Source organism: Lepisosteus platostomus, chromosome 17 (assembly GCF_059453375.1).
Source record: "Lepisosteus platostomus isolate fLepPlt1 chromosome 17, fLepPlt1.hap1, whole genome shotgun sequence".
In the NCBI taxonomy this organism is placed as follows: domain Eukaryota; kingdom Metazoa; phylum Chordata; class Actinopteri; order Semionotiformes; family Lepisosteidae; genus Lepisosteus; species Lepisosteus platostomus.
This window is the reverse complement of record NC_142627.1, coordinates 23,167,887-23,183,189: the sequence shown is the minus strand read 5'-3', so window position 1 is coordinate 23,183,189 and position 15,303 is coordinate 23,167,887. Positions and strand designations below refer to the sequence as shown.

The following is a 15,303-nucleotide window of genomic DNA, read 5'->3' as shown; positions in this document are numbered from 1 at the left end:
TGCTGTTCACGATGGCATGAACATGTTAGCAAAATCAGAGTGCGATCAAATCACAAATCCGTGTCAGGGGAGCCAAGTAGTGCATCAGGAAGAGGTCTGTCCTTCCCAGGATCTTTCTCACAATATTTGTAATTGTATTACTACCATTATATCTGATCCTAAAAAAGTCCATACTGTACATTGAAGTGAGTTTTCTACAGTTAATTCCAGTACAGTTGTCTTTTAAGTTCATCTATGTTAGTGTAGCCAGTCAGGAGGAGAGAAGAAATTTTGAACATAGTTCACACTCTGTAATCAATATTCTGTGTGACTAATTAGTAGGCGATAAGGTATATATTGCCAAGTTACCTAAAAACTTGCAAAATACCCCTGCATTATTCTGAGCATTATGCATCATCATCATTGCAATAAATATCCAGAATATAGTTTTGTTTAAAAACTGTCTATACTGTACATGTACTGAATTAAGCTGCTTATTGTGTGGAATTTTAGGAACTGCAAATACTGTACATGACATTTATGAAAAACATACAGTGTAGGCTTCTGATAACTGTTTTAATATCCTGTAACTGAACATTGAAAACAAATCATTTCACATCTGATATCAATTAATAGTACTTTTTAAAAGTTTTTTCTAAACCTTCTTTTCCTGCATGTATCAACAACAATCTATAGATCCCACAGAATATGCATAAACATAATTTGAAATAGCAGGGAAATGTTAATAGAAAAAACACCATTATTTGCTCTATAGAGTTTTTAAAGAGGCATGAGTCCTGTTCTGTGTTTCTAAGTTTTATTTTTTGAAAGTCTAATTATTGTCATTTGCAACAGTTAAACAAAAAGGATTTAGCAGAACATGAGAATACCTGCCCTTTGGTTTGTGCACATTGTGTACAGTACTATACTGTATCTGTGCTGCAATTTCAATAAGAAAACAGTAGAGCTGGATTTCTTTCATTTTAACCATGTTAAGTCATTACCAGTAAACCACTTTACTAGCACTCTTACAGACAAAGCTTAAAGCTGCAAGTCAAAAACACACAAAGGAAAAACAATTTAAAAAAGAGTTTGAGGTAGTCAGAAAAGTAACCGCATAACCTCACAAATACTGTAAGTCCTCTTTGCAGCATTATGAATTTGTGTCTCTGGCAGTCAAAATCTTAACTAAGAGGAGGTTTATCATATTTATATGACAGAGATCCAAATCTTAAATACCAATCCTGTGGCATGTGTATAAAATACAGAGCCTTTTACCAGCAGCTTCAATTTGGCTAGCATGTTGAGTTCATCTCCTGGTAAACAGACTGAGGACAACAGATGTAAATTGTGATTCTGTCACATCTGACATCCATCAAAGAATATTAGTGCCTCGCATCAGCAGTATATTAGCATTCCTTCAGTTCCTGCTTCATGTGAAAACAGTCTGTCAAAATGCAGATCATTTGTAACATTTTTGTCTGAAGCATTGGAATATTTAATGGATTACCTGACCCCCTGACCTTTTCTGGTCATTTTAATCAGGATTTAGATTTGTAATCCAATAACAAAAGCAAATTCTACTAAACTGTGTGAAGTGTCTATTCAAGGGGATTATTTCAGCAAGGAGTTTTTAATTAATGATTCAGGCAGATGGAGATTGCCCAAGGCAATTATCTTTTAAGTTGTATTTTGTTTTTACTGGCTTCTGTTTCTTTCTTAATATGTTTTAAATGATTCATAGACTAATATATCGACATTTGAACAGAATTTTAAATACAACAGTTTTTTCCTGTTTGTGTTACGAAGAGAGGTCTTTTCTATTGATTTATTAGAGAGTAAAAAAATTGAAATATTTAAGAGAAAATGTTTATTTTTCATTATTGAGTATCTTACATTACACACTCGCACACGCTGCATGATTATTACATTGGGTAACAGTAAGTTCAGACCCCACTTTTATAATACAGGAAACCTTATAAAAAGTCATATAATACCACAGCATCTTATGTACAGTATGTCTAGACATCTGTCTTATTTTACCTGGTTTAATGTTTTCTGAAGAACGTAGACAACAAACACTCATATCTGAATAAACTGTGTGCATGTTGGGAAGAAAATCACTGATATTGTGGAAAACTAAGTATAAAGTATATACAGTATACTGTAGAAACAGAAAGTAGGATCTTATTATACTGTAGATAACCTTTCTGTGCATCTTTGGACTGTGGGAGGAAACTGGAGCACCCAGAGGAATCCCATGCTGTTTTTTATTTATATAAAAATAATTTTATTCTCCTAGAGCACTGGATGAGAGATGAAGTACAATTTCAGAAGGACTTCTTTAAAGGATAACAGCAGTACCTTGATGTAATTATTATTGGAAATAATAAAATCACTGTGGATGTATCACTTTGCAGAAGAAGCACAGTAGGTGTTCTCGTTTGAGAATCAATAGCATTTTTCGAAAAAAACAACAACATTGAGGTTATTTAAAAGATAAACACTGCCTGTTTACAGTGCACAGGAATCAAGCTTTATCAACAGATTGGTTAATTTGTGAAGAACTGTTATACTGTATTTCATGATGTTTATCAGTGACAGGTCATCTATTAAGTAGACTGAATTATAGGAGACTGCACCTGCATATTCACATCAAATCATGACTTAGAATTCACTGCAAAACCGATGCACTTTGGAGTATTGATGACCTGTTTAGCTGTGTCTGACAAAGTTAATGAGTTTCTCTTCCTGATGATAATTTTGTAATCTAGGCATCTAGGAATTGATTTTGTATTGTGTCATTTTGGTGTTTTTGTATCATATTCACAAATTAGTACATTATGATTTTTTTTAACCATACTGCCATAATTAACAAAACAATACAGTATTTCTGTGCAAGCAAATATCCATATTCTCTTATTTTAAAATGTTTAGAGAAAACATTAAATATCACAATATATTAATTGCTTGGGTATCAAACTCACATACAATACTGTAGCTGTGTATTAACAGGCAACACTCAAAATACTTATTGAAACATTTTCTCACAGTTTCTGTATATGTTTTCTAACTTTATGTATTAGAATGTATATTTGTAAACACTTACATTAGTTTATATAAAACAATATGTTTATTCTTAAATTCTTAAAAAATAAAAAGGTTCTTTAGATACCTTATTGAAGAAAAATATAATTAATTTATTGCGTGTGTCTTGCTCTTCATCACCCCTGTACAATAGATAGGACCTAGAGCTGAAGACTAAAACCTTATGTACAGTAGGTGTAGCAGAGTTTTATTTATGATCTCTACAGAACATTATCTTAATAAATATTGAAGAGCTTCCTCTTGAAGGCAAAGCAGTCAGCGAGAGTGTAATGGATAAGGAGACGGAGTTCAGGGGTAGCAATTGAGCAAAAAACAAACCTGAATTATGCTGGGAACAGGAGTACAAACAATGAATATTGCAACCTTGCACTTTAATAAAAAATCACTTTCATCTGAGCAGTATTATCAGCTAAACTGCTTATTCAAACATATGACAGGTAAGTCATAAGTCACTTTTTAATGAATTTGGAGGGGTTTCCACAAGAAGAGTGTGACCATATTTGACTTACAGTGATATATGTTGTAAACTGAAACCTAAACAGCTGTTTCTTATTCTACAATTATTAATTACTCAATTAATAATTTAGCAATCTATCATTAAATGGGCTTCTAAAACCTGGAGCATGACCTTTTATGCTTTTTTGTATTTCAGATTGTCAGGCTTTTTCCTGCCACCGCCAATTGTAAGCACGGGTTCGATTCTTGCACTGTGGTTTACTACTGACTTTGCCGTGAGTGCACAAGGATTTAAAGCAATCTATGAAGGTAAGAACAGATTTTTTGTTTCTTCATTCAGACTGTATAAACCGTTTCATGCTTATTTGAAGAAACGTACTGATAGTATTTCTAAGGAAAGCATACTGTAGCTCACTCTTACTGTTTTTGGTAAATAATGTACATGCTGTATTGCACAGGCATACCTCAATGTACTGTAGTAGAACCATGGTTACTTTTCAAGTGTATCACAGGGCTGCTGGTGGTTTTAAAATAATAAAAAAATAATAATCATGTAAAATCTACGGCAATATGTATTAGTTTTAAATAATGTTATTTGCTTATTGCTTATTAGTTTTGTTAGATTTAAGCCGTGGGCTATATATTGGAATCGTTGCATTGTCCTGTAGAACTTTCATTTTAGGTCTTACTTTACTAGTTCATAAAATGTTAAGGAAAGTGTAAGTATTGTCACAAATGCTGATGAACATTTCCTGATGGTTTCACTATTTCTGAACACACAGCGACAGCAGTCATTATACTGTATTTACTGTAGATTGTACCGTACTGTACCTATTAAGTTGCAGTTGTGGAAATTTATTTAGCTTTATTGCACTTAATTTCCAGCATTGCTACTGCTGTCTGGGTATTGTCTCTACTGAGTTTGTCTGTTCTCTCTGTGTTTCATGTGAGCTTTCCCTGGGTGCTTCAGTTTTTTTTGGGGAAAAAAAAGATATAGATGGAGAGACACACTTCTACACTTACTAACTTATCCCTCCATTTTCCAACTGCTATAACCAATACAAGGCCATTGGGGAGCCAGAGCCTATCCTGGCAAACAAGGGGCACAAGCAGGATACAGTACATCCTGGAACAGGATGCCAGTCAATCGCAGGGCAGACCGACACAACTACACACACAGCACACTTGGGCTCACTTTCCCAGGAGCTAATTAACCTATCAGTGTGTCTCCGGACTGTGGGAGGAAACTGGAGCACCCAGAGGAAACCCACACAAACACGGGGAGAACATACTGTACAAACTCTAGTCATAAACCACCCCAAGAATTAAACCAGCACTATAAAACCTTATTGGCTTATGTGATTTTAAAATGTATTCTTGTCTGATCTACAGTATTTCAAATGCATAATCTAATACCACTGATAGTGCTACGTTATTTCAGTAATTACAGGGTTAGCTGAGACCTTAGAAGTATCTGAAATATTTTATTGCTGTATATTTTGTATTTTATTTCATTTTTTATTCTAAAAAGCATCCCAACTGGTTGGATTAGATTGATGTTGAAAATGTGACCCTACACTGAATCGCTGGATCCCATAACTGTTTTCATGTTTATACCTTTCTCTTAATTTTCTTTCACCTCCAAAAACTATAAATACTCGTTTGAGCTGTGGAGCGGTTCTTCTGTTCTCAATTGCTTTACTGAATAAACACACTTCAGACTGGAGCACTCTTGATTGTTATAGAACACTTTTCAGCCTGCCTTTACTGGTTAGCATGTGGAAACGTCTCTGCTGCAGAATGTGGTCTCTTTGATAGTCTCATTGAATCCTTTCCTATGTCTACATCCTTACTGCAGCTCAGAAACCACATGAGTTGAAGCTGACAGTGGTTTATTATTGAATTTGGACTGTATATTCTGATATGGATTAATAGGTGATAGCATTTTACAGTAACTAAATGCTAATTAATAAACAGTGAATCTTCTATAAGATAGCTGATAAGTAAATTTAACACTAGATCTTGCTTAAATGTATAATTGCCTGTAACACAGATTCTAGAAAATGCAGTGAAAAACAAGATATTGTTTTGCAAGCAAGAAACAGACAGTTCAATTGCCTTAGCTATGGGTCAGATCATTTGGAAATATAACATTTATTGCCACATTACCTGTATAACAAACTGTGAAGAATTGTTGGCTGTATTTATGCATTGTATCATTAAGGTAAAAACTTTAGATGCAAAATAAATTCCTTCCTAGAAATTCACAGAAATTGTTGTTGCTTTTTGACAAGTGAAGAGCAAATTCAGGAATTTAAACTGGACCCTTGACAGGATTGTGCTCATTAGAATAGACAAGTTTCAGTTTGTTTGTTGTTTTTAATTTTGGAGTTACATTTCTGTCTCAAACTATATTTACTTTGTCACGGAGGTGTCTTTATTTCCTATACCCAGCATTGCCTGAGTTAAAACTTTCTAATGCTCAGATCTACAGTATGCTACATGGGTTCTTACTTTACGTAGCAACCTCTTTACTTGTTTCTTTACTTGTGCTTCACATTAAATGCTGGGTCAATTTTAAATTATTTGCTATGACCTATAAAGCTTTAAAGGAGGCATCTACTTTGTAGTGTAGTTATAACAGCTGTGGTACCATAAAATTATTCTCTGGGCATTCACTTTTAACTCTTATTCTGTGCTGTCCTTGAATTTTCCTATTTTTAGGATTCAGATTGTGGGAAAAAGAACTTTTCTGCCTGTGTGGTAAGCCTCATCTGTAACTAAGAAATGTTCTATGTGAATATTTTAAAATTTGACTAAAGACTAACCATTATTTTCAAATTTCATTGCCTTGAGATGAATGCTTTTTTAACTTAAATGATTGTCTCAGTAACTGTAATTGTACAAAATTATTCACACTTGGATTAGTGTAATGTTTTGTTTCATTTGTTTTATACACATACTGTATCTAAGTATTGAACTTCATTTTGGGATACTGAAGATGTTATTGTTTATTTTTTCAAGGGCATGTAATTCGTGACAAAAAGTGTACTTTTGTGCATCACTTTTTATAACCCTTCATAAAATATCTTTGATCCTATTTCCCACGAGTAAACGCATTAATAGCTTTCTATCACCCTTATGAAGCTTCAACTGTATCTGTTTAATATATATATATATTATGGGTTTTCAGTCATGTCTGTCATTCTTGAGTTGGTCTGAATTCTCAATGGATCTTCTGTAAGTACAGAATATTGTGTGCTGTCCCAGAAAGGACAACATTTCATTGATTTTTTTAAGGTTTAAATATCACTGAAACTGCAGCAGTTGTTTCATTTGTGGAATGTTCCTTAATGCCAGAAATAAACTCATAATACAAGTTGAACACAGCACAAGAGGTGTGTGGCCTGTAAACATTGCATGTAATCAGAAATATTGGGGTTAACCCTACAGTATGGCACGAAAGTTATTGCCAAAGAATTCTAAAAATTAAAATTGCAAAAGCTATTTCAGACACAACTGTGAGTCTGTCAATATAAACGGTGAAAACAAACAATGTAATCCATTAGATGAAGTTTTTTTAAAAGGACCTCTTTACTCTACATTTGTCTACAATGATCTTTTGCAAGTGACACCTTTCCTTTCAATCCTTTGTTTTTTGGATGCATGATTTAAAAATCTACCATCTAAACATAAGATTTATGAAGTCATTTTTGAAGTTGATTAAATTCAGTCCCCAAATTTGGGATAAGGTATCATTTATGTACATGAAGCATTCATATAAAACAGAGATGTTTTCACATTCAGCAGTATAAGTGTTTCCACATATTCCAGATTCAATTGATATGTTTGATATGTTCCGGTAAAGTACAGTACAGTATGTAAAATACAATATACAGTGTAGCATTAATATAAGTATTTAAAATACTCATCGCACCAGCCTAAATAAAGTACTAGTGGATACTGGACTGCTCTCAATCTAATTGATATACTGTACTTTATATAAATATTATCCAGGCCCTATCAAATGTAATATTATCTATTTTTTTCAGTTTTTATGTTTTATGTGTTAGATCACACAGATCATATAGGAGATTGCTGCCTTTTTCATCCATGAAATTTCCTTTTCACATCTATAAAAGAGCCTTTGAATACTCTCAGCCTTGAATGAAATGAACCATTCTTCCCAAAACAGTACAAATCGAAAATACAAAAGACTAAGACATATTTAATGTTAAGTTGAGGGACTTTCCATTTCTTTGTGCTCATTCATAAATATCCAATTTTAAACTATGCTGGAAAAATTGAGTTCTTATCAATAGTGATTTTGTCAGACTCATAAACTATAGACAACCGTATTCTTAGTTTTGAAGCTCAAAATGAAGTGGCAACTACTGAGCAAACATCTTCCCGGATGGGAAATGTGTTTTTCAGAGAGGTAAGAGACATAATGTAATACATAATACATTTAATCCAACAAGAGCCCACCAATGTCTGCAGAGCATATTGAAAGTTTTAGTTTTGCAATTTATTTGGCAGAAATTACAGTATGTTTTTGCTCACTATCATTTTGTGATACTGTACTGTATATCTAAATAATCTGTTATTCTACTTCATTGTTTGTTGGATAACATGCATTTCACATATTTTTATCTGATATCACATTACTCTGCAGGATAATACGATTTTGTTCCATGGTTTACATACACCTATGGCCAGAGAAACTGTGCACCCTGTGATTTTTGTCTCTACTAAGAGGAAGTGTAGCAAAGCAACGGCTTTTTGCAGGATTAGAATAATGAATCGTTATTTCATTTTTATTCTTTTTATGCTTGCCATAATAATACTTTACCTTCCTAAATAAAGAGTTTTAAACTTTCTTGTGTGGGCCATTAACCAACTGGAATGGAAAATCAAGCTCTGCCACTCAAGCACTACTTCAAACAAGTGGTTGAGCTCTAATAAATGTTGATATTCCTAGTCTATGTGATTTGCCATTCTGCTCTTTTCCCTGTTTGGCATACCAATGTCTTGAAACCAGACCAAGAGATGAATCATTTCAGACAAATGCATGTGCACCTTATGTTTCCAGCAAATATACTGTCATACATTTTACAAATTGCCTATCTTTGCTGTACATGCTTTCTCAAGGACTTCCTTTCGCAAAATGTTATGATAAATATTTTCTGTTCTGTATTACAAAAGGTCAAAGTATAGGGGAGGAAGCATTCTGTTCACCTACAGAAAGATTATATCACCTCACTTTCAATAAACGTTTATCCGGTGGCCCAGAGCCCATCCAAGCACACACTGGGTGCGTGGCAGGGTGCACCCTTGTCAGGACTCCAGTCCATCGCAGGGCACACACAGACCCACACACTCACACTGGGTCAAGTTTCTATAGAATACAATTACGCTATGAGCATTTCCTTGGACTGTGGGAGGTTACTGGAGTACAGTACATGGAGGAAACCCACACAAGCAAAGGGAGAACATACAAACTCTATGCAGATAGCACTCCAAAACTGGGGAAGACAGAGGGAATTTAGAGATCTGACTTAATATGGAAAAGCTGTCTTTAGATTGTGGGAGGACATTGGAGAACACGGATTTTATAAGCACATGCAAACTAAATACAAAATGTGCCTTTGCCATTTGTGTGTTGTGTGCACCATGATGTAATACAATGGCAGACCCTGCGCTCTGACCCCACGCTCTCTCCCTATCTGTGTGTCTGTGTGTCTCATGGAGAGCAAGCTGGGATATGTGAAAAGATCATTCCTAATGCAAGAAATTGTAAAGGGTTAATAAAGTGATGTTATTATTTATGTTATAGTTCATTTCACATTGCAGAATGGAAAATCTATAATAAAGCTGTGATTGAAATGTGTTGTAGACTCACAAAAGCATTTCTTGAATAAGGGTTAGGAGTTTGTGAAGTGCAATAATACCACTAGGATGGATGTCTGGTAGAGAATACAAAAAAATTGCTGAACTTCTTTGTAAAAGAAGACTACATTAGCTTCTCATACTAATAGCCTAATAGCATAATTACCATGTTCAGTCTAGCACCACTGCAAACATTGTGTGTTTGTGTTATTTAGAATCTCTAACTCCCTATTGTTTTTGCTGATGGCCTGTGATGTCATCCATTTATGGGTCCTGCAGGTTTTCCCAGCAGTCCCTGAGTTCTGATTTATGGGCCATTTCACAAGACTAATTGTAGTATATTTGCCTGCAGAGCCTTGAGTGGCACAGTGGCACACTAGCTGCATGTGGAACCAAGTAGCAAATTTCTATCCCAGATGTTCTCACAAAATGAAAGCAGCATTTTCCCTTTGCCAGCTTGATGCTTCTTACAATAGTTTACTATGCTAACAAAGGCCTTACTACTTACAGAAATGTAATTGTTTTACAATAGTTTAGGTGGGTAGCTGTGTCAGCATGCGCAGGCTGAAAAGGAACAAGTCATACTGTAGGTTTATCCCATGCTGAAAAGAGAAGAAAGAAAACACAACGTTTCGGGTGTGGAGCCGTCTTCGGGTGTGTGTTGGTTGTTGCAGTTAGAAAGCAAAATAAAAGCATGGCCACTAAAAAGAAGCATGTTAACAAAAAGAAATATACCCTTGTCTGTCTGGGCCACAGGAAAAGTAATAAATGTATACATACAGTATAGTTCAGGTGGGGAGCTGCATCAGCATGTGTAGGCTGCAAAGGAACAAGTAACAGGTTTATTCCATGCTGAAAAAAAGAAGAGAAAAAACACGTTTCGGCCGTGGAGCCTTCTTCAGGTTTCATGGCCGAAACTTTGTGCTTTTTCTCTCTTCTTTTTTTTAGCATGGAATAAACCTATTCCTTTACATACAGTATATACAGTACTATATACTATTAGAACGTGTACTGTACAGCTCCTAGGTATTGTAGACTGTATTATTTAAAATCCTGAAGAATATGAGAACAGTGATGTACTGTATGGTTTGGGTTTGATTTACAAAAAATAAATTGCCTTGCTGTAGCTTTCAGTATCAATTTATATCTTTTTTTTAGAAACATAAACCGATGATTAAATAGAAAGTACAAATTAAACTGTTGGCCACTTACGGTTTTATCTTGTGGAATTTTATTCCAAATCATCTGACCATTTACTGTGAATTTGCTGAATCTGAATCCAGCTTTTAATTACTGTTCATAGGAAGAACAGCTGATTAGACAGTGGTTAGGATCTCATCCAATATGATGGAATGGCTGCTATCTACAGTTTCACTCTGTGCTGGAAAATTAATTGATTTATATCTGAGGAACTATGGCCAGGGATCAGAAGTTTTTTTCAGTCTGTTATCTTCTATACAGTATGCCAGTTCTTCTGCAAGGTTCCGTTGAATTACGTTTGATATACAGTACAGTGTAGACATTTAAAATGTGCTAATTTAAAATGTGAATTCTATCTATGGAAAGACATATAATATAATATAATATAATATAATATAATATAATATAATATAATATAATATAATATAATATAATATAATATAAGTTCAGGTGGGTAGCTGCGTCAGCATGCGTAGGCTGCAAAGGAACAAGTAATAGGTTTATTCCATCCTGAAAAAAAGAAGAAAGAGAACACAACGTTTCGTCCGTGGAGCCTCCTTCAGGTGTGAGAGAGACAGGGCAGTAGGCAAAGGTAAAGTAGCGGGAGAGCAAAGGTTGGGAGGGAGGAGGAGTGAGAGGCGGGAGCAGGGGACAGAAAGAGAGGCCAATCAAGAGGTGTGAAGTCAGAATGGGTGCAGAGAGGTGTGAAATGAAACTTCCAATGAATGGAGAAAATTTAAAAGAACAGTAGTCTGTCGTTAAGGGAAGGGAGAATGTGTGATCCTAGCTGCAGAATAATTTTAGTTTCGGTGGTCTTTCTGATGTATGAGTTCGGAAAACCGTCTTTGAGAACACAGACGGAGAGATTAGAGTGGTCGTGGCCGTCAGAGGTGAAATGAGAAACAATGGGCTTGGAGAGATCTTTAATCTTCACAGCCATGACGTGTTCTCTGAAGCGGTCTCCGAGTCTCCTTCCTGTTTCTCCAATGTAGATGGCTGGGCATTTACTGCAAGAGATACAGTAAATAAGGTTGCTGGAGGTACAAGATGCTGTCTGGGTGATCCGGAATTGTCCTGAGGGGCCTTGAATGAGTGTGGTGGTGGCTGTGTACTTGCAGGTGATACAGCGATATAATATAGAAGGAGTGCAGTGAAATTATCCCCTGGTGTCCCCAGTGCTATTGTAACTGGGAATCCAGCATTTGAAATTCTTCTAATATATTTGAAAATGCTTTTTTATAAGACATTAGCTTTTCAAATGTATTATGATCTCCAGCATGAGAAGATATTAAAAATGTTGAAGCCTTTAGAGTAAAAAATTAACAAAGAATATTTTATTCTGTAACTGAATGCTACAGTATGTCTTTAAAGTGGTGGTCTCTGTTGCATTTCACATATCTGTATATAAGATATATCTTATACTCTATGTCTGTTTCTATATCCTTCAAGAGCCATTGGAATTTTTTAGCAGTTTAGCAGTTGTACAAAATGCAACTACTAAGCAGTTACAAGAAGTTGATTCAGTATTACGGGAAGCTTTTACATCTGCAACAAAGAGAAATTATAAAAACCAGAAACACTGTTGAGAAAAATTTGTAAGAAAGGTGACATTTCTCTAGTTTTGCCAGTTTGTAATAGTGTAGCAGTGCTAGAGACACAGCAAAAGACCTTATCCATAGGCATTAGTTATGTGATACAGTGAGACATTGGCAGAGAATCATTTTGAACACTTTAAAAGCTCCAATAGCTAGGCCTTTGCTGAAGAAACAACGCTGTCCAACTGGGCCACAGAGGCTTTGAGTGCTTCTCAATAACAGCTCTCAAGTTCCTATTGCACAACATTACTTGTCTTTTGTGCAAGGTTTAACTACAGACAAAACTACTAACCTACAAGGTTTGGTGGAGACTGAAAAACCCTTGAAATACACTTGTACTTGCTTGCATCCATTTGCAATTTTTTTATGGACTGAAATAGAAGGCTGATGTTGATTTTTAGTAGTAAAACGAATGAAGACAACCATGAGAGCTCCAGTATACAGATAGAAGAGAAAGCAGTAATCTGCTGTTTCTTTCCAAGTTGATATAGCTGGTTTACAAGTATATAAAAAAACAAGTCTCTTTGAATTACATCACAACATATCCATCTGCCATTCAGGAAGTCCTGCAGAAGGTACTGTAAGTTTTGCTGGCATTGATAAACATAGGACATGGAAAGCATGGCTGACATGCAAATATTAATATTGGGTACTATATCTGTCTGTAGCATGAGATCTTTAAGAATTGTATTTGCAGCTCTTGTTTTCTATTACCTTTCTTTTTTTCTTAACATAGTGTACATAGTCAAGTGTTATCTTAAAAGAGTCCCTGAGTCTGTTATTATGTTATATTTGATTATGTTCTGTAATGCTCAAAATGATCTTCTTATTTTCACAAATCCAAGAGTTTCATTACAAGTTTCTCTGGAAACAGGTGCAGTTCTAAAAATGTCATCCCCTCGTTTGTGGATTCTCAGGACTGACTAGTGATCCATTGTCTGGCATTTGATCAAGTGCACATCTATAGTGATGCGATACATTCTCTCTTTCAGTTTGAACAAATTACTTTCTGAAACACTACAGGAGCTGAATTGGCTTCCTGTCACGTCCAGGTGTGAAATAAGCAGTTTTCTGATAGTTTTGAAAAGTGTCAATGGACTCCTTGGTCCAGTTTGACAGGAATATTACTCCCCAAAGTACTAACTACATTCTTCATGATGCATGCTTTGAAGCATTGAAGTTGGCAAACTTTTATGTGATTCCTTCAGAAGGCCAAGTCCTCATTCTGCTGTTCAATCTTGCTTTCGTGAACAATGAGGTACAGTACCTGTCATGGGATTTTCTGCACCTTTTTTGACAAATAAACACTATTACAAAAAGAAGTAGGGAACAGACTTCGAAAGGTTCTTGCTTTTGAAGATACAGTAGCAGTCTCATGCTGTATGCTCTTAAGGGACAAGTCATTCACATCATGCTCTGAACTTCGGGACGTATGAAAAAAAACAATAGTACAAAACACACACACAAAACGTGTTACATGTTATCTTATTAAGTTCAAATTTATGTTCCATTATTTTAATCAGGGGCTGCACTGTGGTACAAAACACACACGGACATACTCACCCCTGGGCCAATTTTCCCAGAACCCAACTAACCTACCGGACCTATCTCTCTGGACTGTAGGAGGAAACCAGAGCACCCAGAGGAAGCCCACACAAACAAAAATGGTGTCTCATACAATCAATACAATCAATACAATACAATCAGTACAGTCAGTAAGAAGCAAACAATAAAAATAGGATTTTCATACAGTATATAGCGGAGCAGTGATTAGCATCGCTGCTCAAGGGCCCTGGGTTCAATTACTGAGGTGCTCTCTGTGTGGAGTTTGTATTATACCCCTGTGTACGTGTGGATTTCTTCTAGGTACGCATACAGTGATGGTACTGTATGCGTTCCAGCAGCCATATCATATTATATTCCAGCAGCCATATCACCCTGCAGCTCACAACTGGCAACCCACTGAAGCTAAGCAGGTGTGAGCTTGGTCAGTACCTGGATGGGAGACCTCCTGGGAAAAACTAAGGTTGCTGCTGGAAGAGGTGTTAGTGGGGCCAGCAGGGGGCGCTCACCCTGTGGTCCATGTGGGTCCTAATGCCCCAGTATAGTGATGGGGACACTATACTGTAAACAGGTGCCGTCCTTCGGATGAGACGTAAAAACCGAGGTCCTGACTCTCTGTGGTCATTAAAAATCCCAGGGCGTTTCTCGAAAAGAGTAGGGGTGTAACCCCGGCGTCCTGGCCAAATTTCCCATTGGCCTTAACCAATCATGGCCTCCTAATAATCCCCATCTATGAATTGGCTTCATTACTCTCTGCTCTCCTCCCCACTGATAGCTGATGTGTGGTGAGTGTACTGGCGCACTATGGCTGCCGTCGCATCATCCAGGTGGATGCTGCACATTGGTGGTGGTGGAGGGGAGACCCCATTACCTGTAAAGCGCTTTGAGTGGAGTGTCCAGAAAAGCGCTATATAAGTGTAAGCAATTATTAATTATTATTATTATTACTGTAGGTTAATTGGCTTTTGGGAAAATTGGCCCTGGTGTGAGTGTGTGTGTCCTGTGATGGACTGGCGTCCCGTCCAGGATGTATCTTGCAATGCGCCTGTTGCTTGCTGGGACAGGCTCCAGCTCCTCCACGACCCTGGATTGGATAGAGAGGTTAAAAAATAGATGGATAGATTTACATTATCATAAAGAATGTAACTTTTGAATTTTTAAGACTTGGATATTTTTTTTTCTTACAGTCTCGCTGTAGTTACGTCCCCACAGTTACACCTGTGGGACGTGTCATACATTGATACAGATTGCCTGCAGCGTTGCTGGTGGTTACTTGGGTTTCCATGTGTTATACAGCAGTATCTTTTTACCCACTTGTCCATTGGCTAAAAGCTTTATCTAAGTTCCATCATTTCTTCAGTATTCCTGTGGGTCCTCAACATGCCGTTTAAGTGCAACTCTTGATTGTCTTGCAGCTTTTTTTTAGGGGTCAGAGAGCAATTCCAAGTTGTCTTGGGATATTTTTATAGCTGTCTGAGAGTTGACTGCTGCAGAGTTCACTGCAGCTTATTAT

The 15,303-nt window shown here is 36.3% G+C and overlaps 1 protein-coding gene across 1 annotated transcript in view; it reads left to right on the top strand.

Moving 5' to 3' along the window:
• Positions 1–15,303, top strand: part of LOC148646414 (CUB and sushi domain-containing protein 1-like) — a 611,078-nt gene that overhangs the window by 214,957 nt on the left and 380,818 nt on the right. Inside the window, exon 3 of the mRNA XM_088609709.1 lies at positions 3,740–3,852. Within this exon, the coding sequence (XP_088465835.1) occupies positions 3,740–3,852 (113 nt within the window). The remainder of the gene's footprint in view (positions 1–3,739; positions 3,853–15,303) is intronic.